Source organism: Diabrotica undecimpunctata, chromosome 5 (assembly GCF_040954645.1).
Source record: "Diabrotica undecimpunctata isolate CICGRU chromosome 5, icDiaUnde3, whole genome shotgun sequence".
Classification (NCBI taxonomy): domain Eukaryota; kingdom Metazoa; phylum Arthropoda; class Insecta; order Coleoptera; family Chrysomelidae; genus Diabrotica; species Diabrotica undecimpunctata.
Genome location: NC_092807.1, coordinates 24,894,211 through 24,920,463, shown reverse-complemented (window position 1 = coordinate 24,920,463; position 26,253 = coordinate 24,894,211). Strand labels below are relative to the sequence as shown.

Below are 26,253 nucleotides of genomic sequence, written 5' to 3'. Positions count from 1 at the left end.
CAGCAAGGTGTATGGAAAAAGAGAACAAGGAAGAACAATAATCTCTTGGTTTCAAAACCTGAGAAAATATATTTTCTGTTTTATATTGCTTGTAGCTAGAAATGAGCGAGGAGATCAACTGGCGTAATTTGCAGCAGAATAATAGTTTGTAATTATTAATACCTACTTCAAACTCACACGCAGAATATTAAACACCTGAAGCAGAGATATCGCTTGTTGCAACTGATTCTTCAGAGCAAGGTGTATGGAAAAAGAGAACAAGGAAGAACAATAATCTCTTGGTTTCAAAACCTGAGAAAATATATTTTCTGTTTTATATTGCTTGTAGCTAGAAATGAGCGAGGAGATCAACTGGCGTAATTTGCAGCAGAATAATAGTTTGTAATTATTAATACCTACTTCAAACTCACACGCAGAATATTAAACACCTGAAGCAGAGATATCGCTTGTTGCAACTCATTCTTCACAGCAAGGTGTATGGAAAAAGAGAACAAGGAAGAACAATAATCTCTTGGTTTCAAAACCTGAGAAAATATATTTTCTGTTTTATATTGCTTGTAGCTAGAAATGAGCGAGGAGATCAACTGGCGTAATTTGCAGCAGAATAATAGTTTGTAATTATTAATATCTACTTCAAACTCACACGCAGAATATTAAACACCTGAAGCAGAGATATCGCTTGTTGCAACTGATTCTTCAGAGCAAGGTGTATGGAAAAAGAGAACAAGGAAGAACAATAATCTCTTGGTTTCAAAACCTGAGAAAATGGTTAAACACATCTAAAACCATATAGTTACCAGCAAAGTACGGATGACCATGTGGATCGTCAATATCCGGAAATGATAGTAACGTAAGAACAATGTAGGTCTGATTTATAAAACTGGATATTTAAAAAAAAACCAAATAAAATTTACGTAGCGCCAATAAAAACTTGGTATGTGAAAGTCAGATTGCAACCTTTAAAACACAAACATTGATAAATACCAAAAAAAAATACAGTTCCTATTCCAATACGAATCTTATCATTTCATTGAGCACTGTAAATTAATACAATGTTTTAAAATAACACTAATACTTATTTATATGGATCAATACTTAAAAAAAAAAATACTTTTTTGAATTACAGCGAATACTTACAAGATATAATTAAATGCAATGTTTTTGGTCACATGGGCATTTTGAAGCATTAATTGAACATTTTCTGGACAGTCAGTGCAAACATGGTTCCAAAATGCTAGCAGTGTTTGTTTATTGTGGTAGGCAGGTATGGACGGTTCTGATAATTTAGGATGAAATAAATGCCACAACTGCATAAAATACTGTCCAAACTAAAAAAAAACAACAGTTTTACCATCTAAGCTATATAAACTGTAAATTTTAAACAAAAATTAAAATTCATTGTTACCATGGGTGCCCATAGGTGGGGACAAGAGGGGGCAGTTGCCCCCCCCCTATCATTAGTAATATGATTTAAAAAATCAGTATGTATGTAAGTATATTTAAAAAAAAATACATTATTTACGCATATTGTGGCGAGAAACTTGCAACAATACCTCAAAACAGCAAACAACCGGAAACTAATCTAGCGAAATACCGAGAAATGCGGTAGGTACTTCCTTAACAATGCCTCGAATGGAGCTACCTACCATAATAATATTGTACAATGCAAAGAGGGATTTTGAGATGTCGTAGGTATCAAGCCTTAATTGGTAGAAAGTGTACCTGTACCAACAATTTTCAACTTTATTTCGTCCCATGTCAAATGCAAAATTTACTCTCACAAAAAAATATCCGCTTAATAAATGCTACACGTTTTTACTTGTTTGACTTAAATATTTGGTATAGTGGCCTAGTAAATTTTATTGAAATCAAAAATGTTTTAGAAACAATAATAGCAGATAACAAATTTAATTGCTCAACAAGATCAAGAGCACAGCAGCTTTCATGTGCCACATCTGATTCCACTTTTATAATTTCCCTAAAATTGATTTCCAAATATTCTTCTTTCTTAGAACCCATAGTAAACATTTTAGAAACTAAATCAATAGATATGCTGGCAGTTAAAAATCATGTAGTTATTTCTTGATATGATAACAAAGCAGACAAGAAGCGGAAACAACTTTTAAAACAATTTTTGAAAAGAGTACAAATGATGCCGAATCTCTAAGTATTACCCTTGAAAAACCACGAATCGCTCCTAGAAAGCAAACACAACGGTCAAACCATGCGGTTAATTCCGCTGAAGACTTTTTTAGAGTGTCATTATTTATTCCGTACCTAGATTCTTTAATTAGTTCGCTTGGTGTCAGATTTTCAGAAGACAATGATCCTGGTATGTTATTGTATAACTTGCATCCCAAAAACATAATAAAATCAACTGAAGAAGACCTCGCCAAAATAATAGAAATCATAAATAATTTATACAAAATTACTAATCTAAAAGAACAGGCATCATTGTGGCTCTATTATTGGAAAAATCAAACCAATTTAGATGTAGAAGATATTTCAATGATAGAGCTACTAGACCATTGCTTATTTTACCCAGCTATAGCCCAAGCTATAGAAATTTCTCTGTGCCTTCCTCCCACTACATGCACGATTGAAAGATCATTTTCAACTCTTCGAAGGGTTAAAACCTGGATTAGGTCCACTATAAGTGAACAAAAATTAGATGGACTATGTATGATGAGCGTTCATAGAAATAAAATAGAAAACAATCGAAATAATTTTATTAAAAAAGTAATAGATGAGTTTGGACAAAAGCCCAGAAACCTTCAGTTTTTATTTTCACAAGATACAGAGCACTAGCCTTCAATATCAAGTTTACTTTTTACGTTTTGTTGGGTTTAACATTTTACCATTTTAGATTCTATTGGGAAATTATTCGTTTCAATAAATTATAATACATACAATACTAACTGAAAAAAAATGTTAATTTTTTTATAATAAATTATAACAAATAAATTTTTAATTAAATTACTAACTGGGTGTACTGTACACCCTACCCTAACCCTTTCAACGTAGTACAGTTTTGAATATTTGTTTTAATTTCCTAGTAAAAGAAATTTTTCAATTCAGATATTATGTTACTTACATATTATTTAATCTACACTATTGCTTGTGTTGCATTTCGTATCTCAGAGTACCTGCTTTTTTTATTACTATTTTTTAACATCCTTGCTTAAAATTGATTTTTTTATTCCTACATAAAAAATTTTGTATAATAAAATTTGTATGTATAAAGTCATACCATAAAATATGTTGTTAATAATTTTTTGTTTAAGATTACTTTTACTTTTCTGGTATTTCTTTACTGTTTGTAAATCATGTTTATATTTTTGCATTTTTGTAATCGGCTATTTTAGTTTTTATTAAGTTGTATGGATCAAAATAAAAATTTGAGTTGACTTGCCCCCCCCCCTGGATTTTGATATATGGGCGCCCATGATTGTTACAGTAAAATACCGAAGCGGAAAAGGAAATATAAAAATAAACTATTTTCTCAACTGAAATTGTGGTTAATTGCCATTAAATATAGTAGGTAAAATAAAGGTATTAAATGATTAGTTAATATCTTGGTTTATTTGTCCCAGCCAAACTCATTTTCCAGGTTTACATTTAAGATAAGACGTTCTCACATCTGAGAAACTGAGCTGGACAAGCCTAACAATTGGCTCCCAAAAAAAGATTTTATTGTTACATATTGGCGCCCACTGTTTTTAATGGATCGTTAGATGGTTACAAATTTAACATTTCCTCCAAGTCGGTTTCAATCAAATCTTCATCTTGCGATTCAAGAAACTCCTGAACGTCACTTGATTCTATCTGTTCGAACCCATCGCGTTCTATTCCACTCGCAATTTCGACAATGTTTGCAGTTAAAGTTTGAACTTACACAGATTCTTTCTCATTTCTCGCAGTCAGAACAGGCCACAGTTTTGTTTTCAGCAAGATTTCAATACGTATGGCTCCAGTTCTTACAATGATTCTTTTATGTTTACGATACATTTTGCTATGTCAAATTTCTTCCAGTTTTCCATAACATTCATATCCCGATCACATTCCATATTATTCAGTATCTTTTTGAAGGTTCTTCTAATGTAAAAGAGATTAAAGGCCTGGATTATTCCTTGGTCCATATGTTGAAACAAGTACATATAGTAACATATATAAAACATATGTCCAAACATATGTTTTATATTTGGATGCATAGTTTCAAGTTCGCGAGGATGACCTGGTGCATTGTCCAAAACTAGAACTGCTTTAAAGTCTAAATTCTTTGATTTCAAATAAGTTTCAACTTCATAAACAAAACAATTACGGAACCAGTCACGAAAAATAGCGCTTGTACACCACGCTTTCTTATTGGCACGCCAAAACACTGGCAGGTTGTCCTTGTTTTGATTTTTTACCGCAGTGGATTTAAAGATCTATACAGCATCAATGGTTTAATAACACAATCTCCAGATGCATTAGAACAAAACAGCAATATAACTCTATCCCTTGCTGACTTAAGTTTCGGGGCAGTCTTTTAGAAATGAATTTTTTATTTGATATTCTCATCCAAAACACTGCAGTTTCGTCTGCATTAAATATTTGCTCAGTTATATATCCTCTACCTACTACCAGGCTCGCAAATTCTTCTGGATATCTTTCTGTTGTAGCAGTGCCTGCAGATGCAGTTTCTCCAACGATTTTAAAGCTAGGCATTAATTCGCCCCTTTATTGAACCAACCTTCCGATACCTGAAATCCTCCATTTGTACATTTACCACCAACACTACCACCAGGTTCTTTAAAATGTGCGTAAAGACGTTTTGCCTACTCCCGGACCATTGGACCACTCAGAGGCACCCTTTTTTGGTTGCGGCCTTCGATCCATAATGACAACGCCACTTCCATTTTTTCTATTGCTGGACCACGAACAATTTTCGCTGACAGTGAAGTTGAAGCTAGAGATGACCTTATTTTATCTTCGGATTTTTTTATCGATCGTACAGTTGATTCGTTGACATTGAATCAACGTAATATGGATGCAAACGACTCTCCAAGGCAGTAACACTGATTTGAAGCGAATAGTGAAAACGGGAATAAGGAGCTTTAACTGTACATCCTTAGATCTGCACAAGCTGGTACAGCATTCTGGAATGGGTACAACGACTAGATGGTTTAAAACAAACGGATTCCAAAAGAAGCATTGCTTTCTGATGGAAAAAATATGTTCTAGCAGCAGAATGGGTTGATAAGTGTTATTCGGAATTATGTCCCTCGTCTGACAAAATGGTTACGAGGTGATTTACTGACATTAAACGTCATCATACGGACACAAATCATGCTGAATTGTGTGGCCGCCCAAATTCGGCAGATGTCTAAAAAAACTAGTTCACAGAAGAGTTTAGACCGATCGTAAATTGAAGTTGAATGAGATAGCTGAGAAGTTGAAGATATCAGAATGCAGATGCAGTGTATTTACCATTGTGAATAAACATTTAAACATTGAGAAAGTTGCATTCCAACTGGATGCTGCATTTGTTCTAGTCGATAAAAAACAATAACGCATTGACGATTCAGAGCGTTGTTTATACCGGTTTCAGCTCAATAAACAGGAGCATTTGTGACGATATGTGACAATGTTCAGTAATCAGCTGAGTGGACAGCAGCACAGAAAGCTGTTCAAAGCGACTAGTAAAGTGTTGGTTTCCGCATTTTGGAATGACTAAGGGGTATTTTATTCATCGAATACCTTGGAGATGGAAGAACCATCAAAATGTGTTTATCGGTCTTACAAAATTTCATGAACCTGACTCATTCACTTGGCGACGTCAATCTACGAACGAAACTATGATATCCGACATTTTGAAAACATTTATTTGTCTGCAAAGCGCTTTTATAGCAAGACAGAGTCAAACTAGTTTTTGCATTAGTAAAATAGTTGAGAATATTTATTGTTTTTCTTCTAACATTCGTTTTTAGTACTTTATTTATATTTATTCAAGAGATACATTTCTAAAGTATATCCCTTGAATAAATATAAATAACTTTTAATAATTTAATTAATATAAAACATCACTTTCATTTAACAAACAATCACATATACCTTATTCCTATTTCATTTGTTAACATCCTCAAGAAGCTTCCTTGCTAATTGTCAGACAGTTACAATATTAACCGAAGATCACCCATCATCAGCAATACAGGATAGTTTGAACTATGTATTACACATCATTATATAAAAATTCTTGTACCGGCATGTAAGTAGTATTTTGTTTGTTACTAATTTATTACAATTCAATAGATTATCTCTTACCAATTTGTGGGTTTTTACTTTGTCTGCTTAATCAATTTTATCCATATTAATAAACACAGACATGTAATATTGGCATAATTACTATAACTTTTTTGATCTTTATCTTTATAAGACAGCACCCTAATATGGGCTTTTTATAATTTCAGCGTTTAATTTACTTTGTACCGTTTGACCTGAAGATTCTTTGCAAAGTGTAGAAAGCTAAACCGGTCGTTTTGGGTAGTAAAATTAAATTGATTGTGAGTCAGTCTTATTTTATTTCTTTTACCTATTTAAAATATTTCATTTATTTCTATCACTTACCATTAATTTTTCAGTCCTCGAAATGCAGCAATACATCATTAACGCGAAATAAGTCGTTAATTTCATAGTTCCATGTTGCTGCATGTCAGTGTAATGTTTAGCAGAAGGTAACAATCTTAAGAGAGCTGTATAGATTTGATGAAGAACCGCGGTGGCTTCCGTAGAAAGCTGAGGTTCTCTATTAGATCTATGAGTGGCTCTAAAACCTTGCCTAAAAGGTGTACTTGGCACCAAAGCTACTAAAAGGTAACCTGCAGCTAAAAATTAAATACAAAAATTATTAAATTTATAATACTTAATAAATAAAGTAAAGAAATATACCGATTAAATAACACACTTTAAGCGCAATTCATTGTATAATTTAATTATAACATTATTACGTCGGTCAATAATTCCCGGGTGTAACCATGAGATGGCCACTCTAATGAATTATTCATATGACGTGTCGGTAGTGTCAAAGCAATCGCTCAAAAACTGTTACCAGGACTTTCTCTACTCCATCAGTTACAAACATTAAACAATGGTTTGCTAAATTCAAACGCGGTTGTACCGATACCAATGATTTGAGTGCTCTGGAAGGCGAAATGAGGCAGATATTTCCGAAAATATCAAAAAAACGCTCAAAATTATTATGTAAAATTGCAAAGCGAAGTTGCAAGATATAGCTAGGATACATGCAGGAAATACGAGGCAACGTACTGCAGCTACAGTACGATATTGGTTTTGTAATAAGGACATTCCACTTTTACTGTGGCCAGCACAATCGCCAGCTCTTAATCCAATCGAACATGTATGGGATATGCTTCGGAGACGGATTGCTCCTCATCTGCACAATGTTCATACTAGACAAGGTCTTCAAGATCTTCTTACATAGGAAGGGATCCTATTGCCTCAAAACAAAATTGATAATTTAATTTTAAGCATGCCAAGCCGGTTTCAAGCTGTAATTAATGCTGCTGTAGGAACACAGGTTATTAAAGAAATTTTTTGTTAGATTTTTATATTTTATATTGACTTTTATGTTAAAAATTTCCATTTAATTAGTAAACGTCTCGATTTTTTTTGATTGTGTTATTATAGAGAAATCATATTACTCTAAAATTAAGATAAATGCATTGCTGACTAATCAGGCATTACAACGGTACGTCACTTTCTAAAATTAAATAAAAATTTATGTATACATGAGAAAAAAACTTTATGTTCTTTAGACATTTTTGATGTGTTCATATTTTTTCGAAATAAAATAAAATAAAAGTCCGGTCATATTTACAGACCGACAAAATTATCTTAGTTATTTATCTTCTACGTTATTGAATATTAAATAGTAAAGTTCACATATATTCAAAGTTTAAATACTATTGAAGCTTATCTACCCATCTATCAAGAGAATCTGGTCGCCAAACACCTGTTAATGTATGAACTTTTTCGTAAATGACCCTAAATGATGTACCTTGACGCCGTTGCTTATTTAAAACGCTCTCTCTCACACTACCACTTAAAAGCATACTATTGTATCGTATATGTTCTTCTTTTTCCGATGCCATATAACATACTATTCTACTTACTATTTCTTACTCGTTGATTGTTATGACCAATCAGAAAATGTTCTAGCCACGAATCCATCGAGCCTAGTACCCATGAGTGCACCAGTCTGTTTCGTGTTACTTGCAACGCTAACCAGTCTAAAGCTAGATATGGACAACATTCAGCAGCGTCCCATACTTTTTGAAGTACCAACTGCGTGAAACATGGTTGTTGTGAAGAGTTTTGTGCGCTAGTCTCAGTCAGAAGAGTGAGTATCTTAAAGAAAGGCTGACATCCCTGAAAAATAATAAAGTGGTGTTAAAATTGTAATGTTGGGAAACAATAAGATGTCGACATATATATTCTAAATATTTATTTAAATTCAATTCAATATTGTATCAAAGAAAACTTAGAATGTTATGTAAATGTATTTTATGAGAGTAATTATCTACGTAAATGTTACTTGTGGCCGATATCGGGACATTATCAATACATGACATCTGAATTATATCTGAATCCTAGTACAATACAATTTTGGAGCCAAGTAACTAGAACTAAATCGAAAAAAAAAAAAAAAATGAATACGCCATATTGGATGTCGTTTTCTAGGTGTTTCCCCTAAAGGCACTAATAAGCAGGAGCTTTGGGTAAGTAAAAACCAAATTTTCAGATCAATAAGAACTTTCAGATTAATACGAAAACTAATACAGAGGTCAGATATTGTTTTTCCTTTTATCTCTAATGATCTTACAACCATACTAGTGGATCTACCTGTTAAATAAGAAGGGGAGGAATTAATATACAGTTCCACCCATGATCCAGATGAAGAAGTGCCCCAGTACAATGTTTGACAAGATACTGCAAAGAAAGAGTGATGATATACATTAAAATTAATTGCACTTCATTTCAATTTTGACGTCGACATTTTTGCACAGAGGCCGTAAAATTTTAGTTGGAGATAAGGATGCTAATTTAGAGGTTCTAAAACTATAAATTTTGATTATCTAATAATTTAATGGCACTGTCAAATATTAAGACAGACCCATATAATTGAAACAGTCGATACTAGACTCATAGCTGTCCTGGGAAGGATGACTAGTTTTCGGAAATTTACAAGTCCTCTCATGATGAGTATAATAAAACTTTTAAGGATGGTAAAAAGAAACTTATGAAGGATTTTTTGAAACGGGAATAAAGTTTTCTCAGTTTACAGAGCCTGAGAAAGGATTTATTAAATGTGGATGCCAATAAATCTACATCATCAGCATCAAAACAGAATATATGTTAGGTAACCGAGAACCTGATAATAAAACAGCTTTTTAAGATCAGGAGACCTTTAAACTAAGCTTCCACAACTGAGCTAAACAAACTATCCTAAGAAAAAGCTTACGAGTGCGTCCAAAGTACATATAATAGTACATACTTTAAGAAGAGGCAAAAATAAACTTATGAAGCACTTTTATGGCGAATAAAAAGCCTTTATAGTCTGCAGAATCTACTAAAGATCCTCGCTCCGAATAATACCAGTAATCATGGAGGTATTGGTCTTACAAAATTTCATCAACCTGACTAACTCATTTGGTGATGTCAATCTATGAACGAAACTATGAAATCCAACATTACTGAAAACATTTAATTGTCTGCAGTGCGTTCTCATAGCATAGAGTCAAACTAGTTTTTGCATTAGTAAAATAGTTAGAGTATTTGTTTTTCTTCTAACAGTGGTTTTTAATACTTTATATTGAATTCGTTATGAAATAACGAATAAATAAAAATAGTTCATGTTTTTAGGATTCATTTTTTTTTTTCGGGCATGCGTATTTCCAAGCTTCATGCAGTTTTGACAAGTGATAATATGTAGGTACAGTGGACGCCAAATCTGACAAACCAGCGCACAAACCGGATTTCGTTTACATAAAAGTCGACACGCCCACTTACACTTTAAACCTTATTCTGGCTTAAGGTCGTGGCATATTATCGTGCACGTTGCGTTTCCAGCACATAGCGTCTAGTTTCCGAAAAATATCATTTAAATGGTTTTAAATATGAACAACACACACTGTCCGGAACATAGCGTTTCAGACACTTAACGTTTCCGTTCAGTATATTTGAAAACAATATTTTACTGATGCCGACGGCTACGTAACGAGTCGTAACCGGTTGGTAAGGATAATGTGAATTAGATGTCCGTCGTTTTCCCCCCGTTGTTTATTTAGGTATTTGTTTGATTTTGATACAGAGTATTTAAAAAAATAATTTTCGAGGCTATTTTGTCATTTATGCATGTGTTTTTATTGCTTTGTGACAATTAATCACGGAAGTGATAAACAATTAGGACTTTTGTACGGAAGTGATACCTCTTCTTTTTAAAAATACTTTTTGGTTTGATATGTATGGCTTCGTTAAATGTAGTATTTTGTTTTTTAACTGGAAATTAAATTTAAAACATATTTAAACTGAATCCTATTCATTCTAAAATATCCATAATATTTTTCATCATCATCAATTAATTCTCTGTATAAAGTCCAGTATTCACATTCCTTCTTCCTTTCTCTTAGTATTGGATGTACTTCAAACCTTATTTTTAACACAGTTTTTCATACTTCATCGCTAAAAAGAAAGGCTATTGCACATAATTTTTGTCAAGAAAAGCGAGATCATATCTTCACCGAACCAAACTGAAACGTTCTATGTATGAAAATGTGAACGCGCAGCCCAATTGCTGGAGTGGAAACGCTACGTGCCGGAAACTATACGTGAACGATAATATGCCGCGACCTTTACTGTCAGTAGCGTAACTACTTGTCAGTAACGATTGTACATGTACAGATGGAATCGTTTGTTTTGCATGTCTGTATGTGCAAAGTGACTAGTGATTTGGATAACTTCTGCCATCGTGGAAAATAAAAAGTGTAGATCCGTGATATCAGGGCAAAGTCGTGAAATAATATTTAATGTATTTAAATATTTTGATAAAACAAAAAAAGAAGGGGTTACTTTAGAAGATATCAAACGACAATCTTCACAACCAACAGGTAAAAATTTTATGTAGTTTATTTATAATGAAACGTAGTTTTCAATATTCTTATATATTGAATATGTTTACCTTAAGGTTTTTAAAATTTTTCTATGTATATAAAAACCAGCTTACTAAAAAATGTACAAAAAGATAACAATTTTGTAAAATAAGAATAAGAAATTCTTGGTATCTTTCATTACAATACATCTACTGAAATTTAGCACAATAATCAAATTCATGGAATATCAAGATAATTTGGTTTTTTTAATCATGCGTGAAAATCCTGTTATAAATGCTAATTCCATGTAATTCCTAACTTAGTTTTTGAAATGATATTATTTTTAAACAAATGCAAATATTTTTTTCGGTGTTTACATTATTTGGAAATTGTATGAAAAGTTTGACTTAGTTAGTGTCAAAGAGACAGAAAAAGTCGTAATAAATGCAAATATTTAAATAAATATAAAGTGGTTTTGTATTTTTTACAGGTATTTCTTATACTACCGTTAAAATAATTTTCAAGGAGAGTAAAGAGTCTGTGGAAACAACTGGAAAAGTTACATTTTCCAGTCCAAGAAAAAACTTCGTTATGAAATCAACAATTACGAATCTGCCTGAATATCAAATTAGGGACATTCGTCGAATAATATATGATTTTCATAAAACAGAAAAATGTCGTGTTACTGCTAAAGGGTTAAATATTAAAATTATGGAAGAGTTAGATATCCTTATGTCAGAAACTTCATTAAGAAGAGTCCTTAAAAAATGCAATTTAGATAAAGACAAACACAAAATAATCGTAAAATTTTGGTGGAAAAAATGGAAATAAGAAATTTAAGAGTAAAATATTTGAGACAGATAAAATATTTCAGAAGGCAAAATAGACCAATCGTTTATTTAGATGAAACATATATACACAGTGGACATACTTTTTCGAAAAATTGGACAGACGATTCAACAAAAGGTTTATGTTCTGTTATTTCTAAAGGTCAAAGGCTTATAATAGTTCACGCTGAAAGAGAAATGAGTTTTATTAAAAATAGTTTGTTGATTTTCAAATCAGGGACCACATCTGGAGATTATCATTCCGAAACGAATTCGGTAAATTACGAGAAATGGATAAGAAGAGAGAAGTTAATACCCAACATACCGCCTAATTCAGTAATAGTTTGTGATAATACTAGTAATCACAATGTACAGATAAATCGATCGCCTAATTCTAATTGTTTGAAGAATGAATTGATTAAATGGTTGAGACAACACAATATACCTTTGACTCCAACGAGTTTAAAACCAGAATTATATGAACTCATTAAATTTTATAAGGATATACGGCCACACCACGTTACGGTTACCAGATCACCCAGACTTGAACCCAATCGAATTAATTTGGGCAACGGTTATGAATAGTGTCAGTGAAAGAATTGTCACGTTTAAACTTGTGAACGTAAGAAAATTAGCAGAAGAATTTAATAAAATCGGTATTGAAGAATGGAAGAAACGGTACAATAATGATATAAAGATAGAAGAATATTTTGAACGCGAAATACAAACTAATCTATATTCGGAAATTAATCCTATCGTCATTAATCTTGGGGACTATTCGAGTGACAGTGACTGTGGGTCTAATGTATTTAACTAAAATATATAAAACTCTGTATAAGTTTATCTAATTAGTCCTTGAAAATATAATTTCGGTATTTTTTTTTATAAAAATACCACACAACAGCCGAGTCACTTTTCTGTTAAGTTACAAAATATTCTTTTTTCCAAATGAATGATTAAGATAAGTAGGGTTTAAGTTAAGCTAAAAAATAAAATTACCTATTATCAATGTATTCTTCTAATTTTAAATGTATGGAAAACTGTGAGTTTGATTATCTACGTTAACAACGTATCTTGCAATGGGATCTTAGACTATAACTTAAATATGCCACAGAATCTCTTTAATTTAAGTACAGTATAACGTGCTACATCCGAACCCGTCATATCCGGTCCTCCCCATATCCGGACGGTTTGCGGAACAAATTTTTCCAACTGTGCTACGGGCGAAAGAACATAATGAACGGCTCCGCGCCTAGTTCTCTACGCATGGGTGTATTTCTAGCGGGGAATGTGACCTTAAGTTGACTTTCTCGACCGGTGACTTTCTCCCGCCCTTTCTATACGTTCCGACTGTCGGTCTGTGTTTGCTCCGTCTTTGTTCGCTCTTGGGCAGTGACAGTTATTTGGCGTGAAATTTTTCAGATTCATACCTACTTGACATTGTGATCGTTGTTTGTTCGTTCTTTGCCCATCGTTTTCGTGGTGATATGGCCGAGAAAAGGAAGAAAAAAACAATGAAAGAAAAGTTTCGTGCGTTAAAGAGGCTAGATGCTGGTGAAACGGCTATGAAGATCGCTGTTGAGATGGGAGTAGGAACTAGCACTGTGAGTCACTGGAAAAAATCTAGAAACAAAATTGAAAAGTGGTGCTCCTCGCATGCTTCAAAAACTGGGATAAAGGAACTGAAATGATGAAAAATGCACCTAACAATCATATCAATGAGTTTTTGTATCTTTGTTTCACCCAAATGAGGGAGCAGGAATTACCAATCCCAGGGTCTATGTTAAAAGAAAAAGCCTTACACTTCAACAAAGAAATTGGAGGTGATAATGATTTCAAGGCAAGTTAAGGATGGTTGAAGAGTTGGAAAAATCGGTACGGTGTGCGGAAGCTACAGATATGTGGTTAGGAACTGTCTGCTGAACCAGAAGTTGTCAAAGTCTTCAAAAAGACCTTGCACAGCTTACTAGAAGACGAAGGAATTATCAGAGACCAGCTTTACAATTGTGACGAAACAGGTCTGAATTATATAATGCTACCGTCATCAAATTAGTGCTTGGATGAACAGTCTTCTATCCAAAGAGTGGTGTTACAAGAAATTTGTACCAAAGGTTGAAAAACATTTAGCAAAATATAATCTACCGAGAAAGGCAGTCCTACTGTTGGACAACGCACCCTCTCATCCCGACCTAGAAGAACTAAAAGATGACGAAATAAAGTGCATTTTTGTCCCCAAATGTGACAGCCTCTGTCAGCCTATGGACCAAGGTGTTATATAATCTATAAAACGTGTCTATCGACGAAAATTACTGACGGCATTGATTGCTGGAATGGATGAAGATGATATTAGAGAAAACTCTAAAAAATGTGGACATATTGGATGTGGTGATGTGGGTGGCCCAAGCATGGGATGACATAAATCCAATAACAATGGTAAGGTCATGGAGAAAGCTGTTGACCACAAAGCATTTGATAAATGGACGGGAGAGAAACCAGAGGAAGGTACCAATGAAACTTCCAACGAAGAAGAGATTGCTGAACTGGTAAAGAACCTGCCAGGATGTGAAAAAATCAAGGAAGACGATGTTAACAAGTAGTGGTTGAGTACAGACGAACAGAACGAATTAACTGACGGAGATATATTGAACATATTGTGCAAGAAGGATGATTAAACTCATACAACGAAGGGGATGAAAGCACTGACAAAAATGCAGTCGTAATGAGCCACTCCGAAGCATTCAAGTTGTTCGAGGCTCTGCTGTGCTACGTTTAAAATGAAGAAAATACTTGTGCAAGTGACATGATGCTCTTAAAAAGGATGAAAGGCATGGCTTCAGAAAAACGTGTACAGTGTGAAAAACATCAGAAAATAAACAACTTTCTCAAAAACTAACGTTATTCTGTGAGTAAGAATTTAAAGTAAATTTTTCGTTGGAATACTATAAATGTAATGTGGAACTTTTGTTTTTGGTATGGAGCATATTGTATGCATGTATGTACTAAGTTTATAAACGTTTAATTTTTGTTTATAAGAACAGAAATACAGCTTGAAAACTCTATAACGATTAGGTTTTTATTTTACCTTTCTTATCTATGTAATACCTAATTAATAATAATGTTAGCAATGTTAGGTATACGACTGTCTGATATAAAGAAGAACGACTGGGTAAGATCCAAAACAAAAGTCGAGGACATAACAACAAAAAATGCCAAACTTAAATGGAGCTTTGCGGGCAACACTGCTAGACAAAAAGACCAACGTTGGAATACTACAATACAATATTGGAGACCTTCTGAAAGTAAACGACCAAGAGGAAGACCACAGATGAGATGGGCTGATGACATTAAAAGAATGGCCGGAACAAATTGGAAATATGTTGCTCAGGATAGAGACCGATGGAAGGAGTTGGAAGAGGCCTATGTCCAAACATGGACTACAGAAGGCTAAAAAGAAGAAGAAGATCTATGTAATGTATGTACTGTATTTTAGTTTTGATATTAAATGCCTAAAACATATAAACTAGTGTATACATTTCAGGCCATTTTCAGCTACATATTTTTAAATGGTTTTGATATCCGGATTTTATTATATCCGGATTGGTCGGTCGCCACATTGATCCGGATGTATCAGTATTTACTGTAGTTATGAATAAGTATTAACTACTGAACAAAAATTATAAATAAGCTGGAATAAAAAAAATATTTTTATATAAATGCATTTAACTTACTTCTGAATTCCTGGATATCGCCTGAGATATCATACAAATTATTAACTGAGCTAACTGGTTATTTCCCCTACAAATTGAATGAATGAGATTTCTCGTTTGCTGCAGATTAATGTTATCCTTAATCTGTTGATAAAAGAAGTTGAAACCTTTGCCTCCTGCTATCGCAGAATAGTCCTTCTCGCTAAGTTGAAGTTTCCCACTCGAATCTCTACTTTTCTCCACCAAAGAAGCTATGAGAGTTATCATCTTATCTAAAGAGGCTGGTTTGTACTTGTCTGTAGGCAAAGAAACTACCTCTTCTTCATCTTCCCCTTCGCTCACGTCAACGAAATCGTTTGACTTTTGACCCAAATAGAAATGTACCATGGAATTGATGGCTCCTACAGCCAGCAAAAATTTTGATTCCTCCTCGCCCATTTTACTAAACTCGTAGAGAAACCCAAAGTACTCTGTGAGGTGTTTTAAGTGAGCTTTGGCGCCATGTTCCATCAAAGACAGTAATGTTTTTATGAACCTATAAAAAGAAAATAAAGTATTACAATGACTGAAAAGAAGAAGTATTGTTGCAAATTTAATGATATCTAAAAATTCCAAGGGCAATACTGCTCTTCTAAGAAGACATCTTAACTACGAATGAGCATTTTTGAAATAATGAAACATGTATAATTTTACCATCTTCATATGAGAGGAAAAATTATTCGTCGAGAATTGTAGATTTAAACTTTTAACTAAATATTTAACTCTAATATTGAAACTCTTCATGCAACTATAATTTCTGATCTACTTAAAATAAAAACCTGGTCCTCTTAATTTAATCTCTTTTAACATGGATAAGACAGTAGCATTATCCTATCTAATTTACTCTCTTTTAAAGTGAATAAGACAGTAGAATTATCGTATAAAGGAGCTCTTCAACCTTTGCTTCTTAATAACAACCAGATCAGTATAGTTGATTATTTAAAATTTTTTGGTATTTTTAGACAGCAACCTTAAATGTCCCTTCATATCGATTTGTTAAGTAAGAAACTAGCCTCAACTTGCTATGCAATAAGATCTGTTTCGAAGGAAATCAATTTGGCATCTTCCAAAATAACATGTTTTTTGTAACAATAAAACACTGAAAACTTTGATTTCAAAAACTTCCACAAAATTTATTATATACTCTTATCACTACAGCTGTTTCGGCTGATTGCCTTTCTCAAGTGATCTATTTTTGAAATGCGTTTACACTTTATAGTATTTAATGAAATAGGTTGACGAGGGAGAACTGTTTGTCTCAAGTTGGTCATTCAGAATTATATCTGTGTTGATTTCCATAGATTCTAACAAAGATAGCTTAAGGCCTTTATTTTGAATGTGAAGAATTTTAAATTCGTCATTAAAAGAATGATTATGATCTAGAAGGTGAAGGGCGTATGTAGAATCTGTTTTTCTATTATTGAAAGCCCTTTTATGTTCTGCTATTCGTTTATTAAAATTTCTACCAGTTTGACCGATGTAAGTTTTTGAGCAATCGCCACATTTAAGTTTGTATACACCACTGTGTAAGTGCTTTTTATTTTGGCTGTTGTTGTTTTTAATATATTTGCCTAAGTTGTTATTTGTTCTGAAAGCTGGTATTATTCCTTTCTTTTTTATGTGTTTGGCTATTTTTGTTGATATTTTGCATGTATATGTAATCGAGCAGAAGGTACTGGGTTTTTTCTCTGGTGGTGGACATACTAATTTCAGGGCTTTCTTGTGTAGTTTTTGATTTAAAATTTTATTGTTTGTTCGTTGTATCCATTGTTTACTGCTATTTGCTTAATGATATTTAATTCTGTTTCGAAGTTGTATTTTGACATGGGAATTTCTCCTAATCTATGTAACATACTATGATAGGTTGCCAGTTTATGTTGTGTAGGATGGGATGATGAATTGTGTATAGTCGTGTCAGTATGGGTAGGTTTATGAAATATTTAGAAGTCATGTTCGTTTTTAAGTCTGTTAATTTTTAAATCTAAAAAATTTATGGATTGATTTTGTTCTGTTTCTATTGTAAATTCAATATGACTATGGAGTTAATTAATATACGATAAAAATTGGTCGAATTGCCTGTTAGTTCCTGTGAAACATACCAGTACGTCGTCTACGTATCTCCACCAATATAAAAACTGTTTGAATATGGGATGTTTTGAAATCTTTGTCCTAGATGATCCATAAAAATATCTGATAGTAATGGGCTTAGAGGCTTAAGTTTTCTAGGAACTGCACCGATGAAGATTTATCATCTCTGCAGGAGATTTATTTGAAGGTGCAGCTTTTACTTGGTGGCATAATAATTTCACAAAAAATTCTTTTAATTCATGTCCTGAATTAGTTGCTTCCTTAAAGGAAACTTATTTACCATATAACTATGAAAGAAATTTGTGGGAAATACGTTCCACAAAACAGTCTTTTAGACAACCGGTCTCTGCATATATTTCTTATATGGAGTCTTTGATGCTCCGGCCTTCAACATCAATTCCTGAATTTGAAAAAGTGGATGAAATCATTAATGGTCTTCTTCCTGACTATGTCAAGGCTCTTGCTTTCCAGGATGTGGAATCAGTTGCAGACCTTACAAAGTAATGTAAGAGATTTGAATCTGCTCTTACTATTTCGTCCCGCAGCAAATTTTCTGTTGAAAAAATTTTCTGTTTTTTCAAAAAAAAAAACTTGCAAGCTCAGAAAACAGCATTATTTAGTATTGAAGGGCAAACAATCTCTTTTTACATAGCCACTGATGATGAAATAGTATTTCCGAAAACATTCTGTGATATAGCCCGATAGGGATTTTATTATACCTTTTATAAAGGAATTTTTAAATAAATTAAAAAAAAAACTCTCATCTTTCCTCTTCAAAATGGCGTTTGATGAAAGTATTGTTCTATAACTTTTTTCTACTCAATTTAAGTATATCCAGTGGTACATTTAATTGAAAGAATTAATTAATTATATATTTTTATAGTCTTTATATGCACATTATAACTCTAAATAAGCTTACCTAGTCACGCACGACGCATTTCCAATTTTACAAGGGTCCACGTTTCCGTTTTCTTCGTTCTTCCACTCCTTTCCATCCTCCATTTGAAGGTACAATTTAGAATGGGACTGTTTCAGTCTTTGTATAACGTGAATGCACAATCTTTGGAACATCTGCCTCACCATCTGGTTGGGACACTTAAGCAGTACTTGAATAGGCCACCACGTATCTTGCGCCATATGGTCCAAGAACCAAATGCAGGCTTCTTGGCAAGCATTAAACTGTTTAGTGACTAGTTCGACCCATTGTACCATGGTTGGTTTTTCTTTTGCGTGAATAAATGTTTCTGGAATTATTAAGTAATATATTACATGAAGGCATTAAAAACTGTAATTTAGTGTGATGAACTTATGTTGTGATATATGTGTTACGATAAATATTATGACTCATAAAACTATAAACATATTATTTCTGATTCTATTCTATTCTAGTAAGTTCGCCGCTCAGCTGAAAAGAACCTGTCTGCCTTCCATCCTTTTCGAGAGGTTCGCCGTTCGAATTCGAAGGGATTCTAGATTAACGGTATTTTATATTTAAAGAGGGAATTTTGTTGAAAACAGTTAGTTCTAGTTCTAGTTTTGAATATCGAGTTTAAATTGTAAGCTGGAAATAAATATAAATAAATATTGTGAAATAAATTAGTGAATATTGTAATAAAGACTTTAATAAACTTGTAAGTGTTATAAATGTAGAACCTTTGATAATAAATGAAGACAATAAATTAGATTAGTAAAAATACTACATATATGCACTAAAATGCGCAAAAATTCTCATGATATCGCGATCTCTTAAAATATATGACAAGAGTGTTTACTGCTTGGGGGGAAATATATGACAAGGGAGATTGAAGTAAGGGGATGGAGAAGACAGACACTCGACAGGAAGGGATGAAAGATTGTTTTGAGGCACGCCAGGGCTTACGAAGGACTGTAGCGCCAACTGATGATGATGATGTTTACTGTGTATAATAATACTGTAAATAAATTGTAAAGGGGTAGTGAGGCGCAATACACGATGCCGTATCCTGTTAGCATCACTCAGCCTCTCCTACTCAATTCTTATCTTCACCTCCAAGTTGGTACACACCGGTAACCTGAGCAACCCCACTGGAGATTGGGTAACCAATTCCAGTGGAAATTGGGGTCAGGGCTGACGAAGAAGGGAGCCTTGGTGATGAAAAGCCTAGCGATGAATAGGGGGTTGAGCGAAGGGCTAACAACCATTCCCTGTAAAACTCAATTGTTGCGAATACAATGGCTAATGATGGCTAATGGCTCTACAAGTGAAGAAGACATAGAAGATCTACAGATTGATGACAACGTAACAATCAAAGGAAAGGATAAATTTAAATACTTGGGGTTTATAATCACGAAAAAGGCAACAACAGAGGAAGAAATTACACAAAGATTAGGACAAACAAGAACAGCAATCCGACAACTTAACTCAGTATGGTGGGATAGACACCTAAATATGAAGACAAAAACGCAGATTTATAAAACATTAGTGCGAAGTATTATGACATATGGGGCTGAAAATTGGATCATAAAGAAAACCAGCAGTAAGATAGTAGCAACAGAGATGGAATGCCTGCGAAGATGCTGCAGAGTAACAAGAATGGATAGGAGAAGTAATGACGAAATAAAGCAAAGAACATCAATAGAAACAGACATACTAACATATATAGAACAAAAAAGACTAAAGTGGTATGGACATGTAAGAAGAACTAGCGACAGCAGATGGATAAAGAAAATAACCGAATGGAGCCCCATAGGAAGGAGGAAAAGAGGACGACCCCGAAAATCCTGGAGGAACGAAGTAGACGACGCCATGAGTAAGAGAGGACTGAACGATGGAGAATGGAACAACAGAGAGAGATGGAAACGGTTGAGCGAGGGAAGGCAGTGAATACTGTAGAATCCCTAAATATATATATACAATGGCTAATGAAAGAAACAGACGGATCTCACAACGACGAACTCAGCAAAGAAAAATGGACATGATTTTGGATTCAAAATTTACACTCTTAAAGGCAGGAGCTATGATAAATATGGCAGAAGAAATTGAAAAATACGGGGTTGAAATATTGGCGCTGCAGGAAATCAGATGGAAGAGCCAGGGAGAAATTCGTAAAAAGAAGTTCTCACTATACTACTCCGGAAATGAAATGAGACAAGGTGAAAGAGGAGTAGGGTTTATAGTAACCAAAAGACTGCGAAAAGCCATTATCGCATTTATACCAATATCAGACAGAATTTGCACCATAAGACTCAAAGGTAAACTGCATAACGTGACAATGGTTAATGTATATGCACCGACGGAAGGTGATGATGAAGAGGAGGTTGAAAGATTCTATGGAGAACTTCAGGAAGTATGTTATAAAATCCAGACACGATGCTGTTATAACATTAGGCGACTTTAATGCTAAGTTGGGGAAAGAAGAAACTGTCGTAAATATATTTGAGAAACATAGTTTGCATAATAAAACCAGCCAAAATGGACTTAGCGTTGCACAATTTGCAACAGCAAATAATTATGTAGTTGTCAGCACTAACTTCCAGAGAGAAGATATCCATAAAGGAACATGGAAAATACCAGGAACCAATGAAGCCAATCAAATTGACCACATCCTCATCTCAAAAAGATGGGCAACAGACATAACTAAGGTCAGAAGGTATCGGGCGAACTCTGACTCAGATCACTATCTTTTGGGGGCAAAATTGCGACAGAAAATCGCGACAGTGGCAAAAGGGCATTGACAGCCAAATTAAAAAATGGAATGTTGAAGAATTCAAAAGTCCAACAAAGACACAAGAATATCAAAATACTCTCCAAATAAAACTCAACGGAATCAGAGAGGAAGATACTGCAGGGGAAGAATGGAGACAATTAAAAACAATAATAACGCAATCTGCAGAGGAAACTGTCTGAAAAGCTAAAAGGCAAAGAAATGCGGAATGGTATGATGATGAATGCAGAACTGCAGTAGAGGAAAAAAGGCAAGCTAGGCTTAACCAACTTCAAAGAAACACAAAAAATAGTAGGGAAGTTTATAACGAAAAGAGAATACAAGCAACTAGAATATGCAGAAGAAAAAAAAGAGAGGCTTCGAAAAAACAAGTTCAAGAAATCCTAGAACATCACAGACACGAGAGCAGAAAATTCTATAAGAGAATAAAAAAAAGCACACAGTCATTTCCACCAAAATTGACAATATGCAAAGACAAGGATGGAGAACTACTAACAGGAACAAGGACGGAGAACTACTAACAGAGAAACAAAAAATTATAATGAGATGGAAAGAAAACTTTGAGAAAAACCTAAATGCAGAGAATGGAAATGATCAACACGAGACAATATATTTTACGGCGGAGCAGCACATTGAAAATCCGAGTTATGAAGAAGTAATTCAAATAATAAAGAAACTAAAAAACAGTAAAACGCGAGGAACGGACGGAGTTTCGGCAGAATTGTTGAAATATAGAGGATCCGAACTCTGGGGAAGAATCCATTAAATGATAAAATTGCTATGGACCAAGGAGTAAATGCCGGAGGAATGAGCAGTTGGTCTTATACAGCCAATATATAAAAAAGGAGATAAGAGGGAATGCCAGAATTACAGACCAATTACATTGCTAAATGTAATATACAAAATCCTTTCTGGCATTATCTACACTAGATTGTCAGAATACCCAGAAAATATAATTGGTGATTATCAAAATGGATTCAGACCAAATAGAGCCACTACAGACAACATATTCATACTAAGAACAAGAGAAAGCTGAATATAAGACAATGGAGGAGAAGGGCCCAAGAGAGATCTGAATGGAAGGACATAGCCAGACAGGCAAAGACCAATCCAGGGTTATGATCCCAAAAGAAGAAGAAATAAATTGTAAATAAAGCTCCTACCATAATCCACATAGAACATTGATCCATACATCTAAAATGTACACCTGCAATCCCATTGCAAGATCAATAAAAAATAGGTTGCAGCAGTTGTAGATGAATTCGCAGATGATCTCAAGTCATATTTTAAACTAATCAACCAATTAGCTAAGTTGGTAAAAATTATTCAAGTTGAAAAAAGTTTTGGAAGCAAATTTTGGAGAATGTTGAAAAAACTACTATATTAGTTTTTCTCATGTAACAATTACTTTATTTACATTAGGACACAGTAGACTCACACATAAATATCTCATTAATAAAGAGCCTCGTTTGAAAGAAAGAAGGAAGCTGTTTGTTGTTATATACCAATGGATTTGTATGCCCTCCGAAGCACGGTGGCGGTTCAGTTAAATTAGAAATTGAAAAATTTCGGCCCAAACTATAATTTGCCCGATTTCTAATTCTAAAAACTTACCTATAAAAAATGTCGTTGACAATTGAGCAGCCTTTTGAGTGATATTAGGTTCTACGGGTAGAATAGTTTGGGGAATGTATCCGCAAATTTGCCACATAAAGTTGAAATACGTGTGTTCAAAAATATTCTTATCCTGGATGAAATGCATGTTATCCTGCCATATCCAATCTTCCAGCTCCTTACTTAATTCGATCGTCATGACAGACGAAGGAGAACTGGGAATAGTTTCACAGCTTTCACCAGTCGTTGACGGACTTCTAAAAAGTTTAAAAAGTAAGTAATCGATTAATACATTATATGTGTAATTCTAACATTATATAGAAAAATTTTGCTTTTGATTTTTTTTTTAACAAAATAGCGTAGTTGTGTCAACAAAAAGCGATAAATAAAATTGCGCAAATGTAAAGTCTGTACTAATAGACCTGACTGAAATACCAACCAATTGTATGAACTTCCGCCAAAAATGTAACTGACTGTAACGAACTGATGTGTGACGTCAAAAACTCGTGCTTCACTTAATCTGTTTCTTTTAGACAGGAGTTGTTGGATCATTAGTTAAGCAGTTTAGTCACATTACTTCTTTAACATTTAAAATTATTCTATTAAATATAAAACATATTCTTTGTTGTTTTTAAATAAGTTCCCTAGAGTTAGAAAACTCTCTATGACACTACCAGACGCTCAAATAATTACGACAATTGACGACTTGTGGAATAAAATGAAACTTACGGAAATGATATATACGTTGACAACTGCCGTAGCGAAAGGGTTAAGTGCCGATTTTATGGTTTGATTATATTTTTATGTGGGGTTTTTCAATGAATGTAATTCACTTTCGATTGACTTGACTTACCTTTGATTCATTGGTTCCGATAAAGGACATCTCTCATAAAACAGCATATAAGCACTATTAGTCTTTTCGAAGCTAAAGTCCATAAATTTATCGGTAACACTATCGTAAGTTTTACTGGTCATCTCTCCGCCGAAACATTCTGCGGCTATCTGATTCGGATCGAATGGTTTGACTTCTGCGTCATTAAAGAGAAACCATTTGTCCCTAGAACCGGCTGTCCTATCTTTGATAAAGCTGTAGTAATGGCCACCATCGGCAGTACCTATATTTATAAAAAAAACAAACACATAAAAAAACATACATCATGTTGTCCATTGGACATAACGTGGATATAAGTAAATATTGTAAACTACAATCCTTATTAAAGAGGACATATGAAGGTTATAAGGAGAAAAAGGCCAAGACATTCTCCACGAATGACAACAAGCAATTTACCGCAGAAGCCCCGGATAAAAAAATATTTACTAACCAAAGTGGCTTGTACTTTTGGAGTCATGGGGACGTGCAGAAGACACGAATTACACAAATTGGAACAAAATATTGCCTACGAGTTTGATTAAACTCTTTTAGTAACGATAAGAGATACAAAAACGCACATAACACGAAAATTTACAATCACAGGGAAATATTACAAAATTTGCAAAAACAGGAGTTACCGATGTAATTTCCCGAATTGCCACACTTCAGGACACGTCGGGCCAGACACGTCGCCTGAAGCAGTGATGAAAGGTTGACGAAGAGATTGCTTGAGTGGAGGCCGAGGATAGACAAAATAAGTAGATGAAGACCGATACTCGTTGGACTGACGATCTCAAGAAAATGTCAAGCAATTGGATGAAAAGTGATCAAGATAGACAATGGACAAAAATGAGGGAGGCCTATGTCCAGCAGTGGACACAAAGATAAATTTTTTGAGTAGGCTCACACTTACTTGTGTTACACCCGCGCCAGGTACTAAGTAATTAAACACCTTACTCTAATAATTTTATAATTTAAACTTACCTGTATGTACAGTAACTCCAATAAGATCATATTCATACTGCTCATCTTCGACATTCTCGTTCTCAGAATTTTTTTGTTTCTCCTCTTGATATTGCTGTGGCATCAGTTGCTTCTCTACATACCCCGCCATGTTCAGTCTCAAAGGAAACGAAAAATGGGTATTAACTTTTTCTTTGAGCATCGTCAACATGTTAAAAGTATACCTCATCGTATTAAAACATAAAATATGAGGTAATTTTTTAAAACAAGCTCGTTTTTCAGCTCGAACTTTCTTCCCGCATTGAGAACAGGTGTACATATTGTCTCCTTCTAAAGTGTCTTTTACCGTAACTTCGTCCAGAGATTCGTAGAGATTACGCATGTCGGCTACTTGACATCTGACAGTGTAGAATTCTTCTAAGGTTCTGCTAACGTGATCACAGTCCAAAGAGACGACATTATTGCTTATAACACCGCAGAATAATTTTTTTATCACTTCCTTTAGAGCGGGAGTCATTTCTTCCAACTTACTAACCTATAAATAGTAAAATGTACCTATAGTTATTAAGGTCGAGAAAAAGTTTTCAAGCAACAAGAAATTTATAACTCCCACAATTCCTCGTATCACTAGATTATAAAGTTTTATTTTAACATGATTAACTATTCATTCAAATAGTATCAGTTACATGGTATGAAAAAAGTATTCATACTATTTATTTGTTTATTCCTTTTATGATTTGTTTTAAAAAGAGTGTAAAAGAAAAGTAAATAAACAGTAATTACATAATATAAAGAGAAATATAAAACAAAATTACTCAGTGAATAAATATTAAATTAACCCATTAATGCCTATATGTAACGAGAGGCAAGATTTAATTTATCCATTGTAAACTTTTTTGTAGAACTAACGGACAGATGGCGACACGGTTCACACGGCAGACATTACTGTTCACTCCCACACAATTTTTGTTTAGTTTAGTTAACGTAGTTGGTGCTATCAAGGTGTCAAATTTATACTATTCTTTTTTACATAATGGAATCTGTTATTCAATTCGAGTAAGTACATTAAAATTGAATTTAGAATAATTACTATAACATTTTTTTTTTGATTTGATTAGTAATTTAGTCATATATTCATGTAATTTAGAAACAATCTCATACTTTTAAATATTGGGTGATTTATACTGATCAAAAGTTGAGTGTTACATATATGTAACGCTAGGCTTTTATGTACACGTAATTGCCCATTATTTTAATTATTGATTTATTTATAAATAAACTCTGTAGTAT

The 26,253-nt window shown here is 33.7% G+C and overlaps 1 protein-coding gene across 2 annotated transcripts in view; it reads right to left on the bottom strand.

Annotated features, from left to right (window-relative positions):
• Nucleotides 1–26,253, bottom strand: part of puf (ubiquitinyl hydrolase 1 puf) — a 129,554-nt gene that overhangs the window by 38,772 nt on the left and 64,529 nt on the right. For both annotated transcript variants that reach the window (XM_072531762.1, XM_072531763.1), the window contains exons 24-31: nt 24,985–25,498; nt 23,983–24,244; nt 23,130–23,386; nt 18,731–19,055; nt 15,706–16,219; nt 8,175–8,430; nt 6,610–6,866; nt 1,138–1,328 (exon numbers count right to left, since the gene is read on the bottom strand). In XM_072531762.1, coding sequence (XP_072387863.1) covers nt 1,138–1,328; nt 6,610–6,866; nt 8,175–8,430; nt 15,706–16,219; nt 18,731–19,055; nt 23,130–23,386; nt 23,983–24,244; nt 24,985–25,498 — 2,576 coding nt within the window. The remainder of the gene's footprint in view (nt 1–1,137; nt 1,329–6,609; nt 6,867–8,174; nt 8,431–15,705; nt 16,220–18,730; nt 19,056–23,129; nt 23,387–23,982; nt 24,245–24,984; nt 25,499–26,253) is intronic.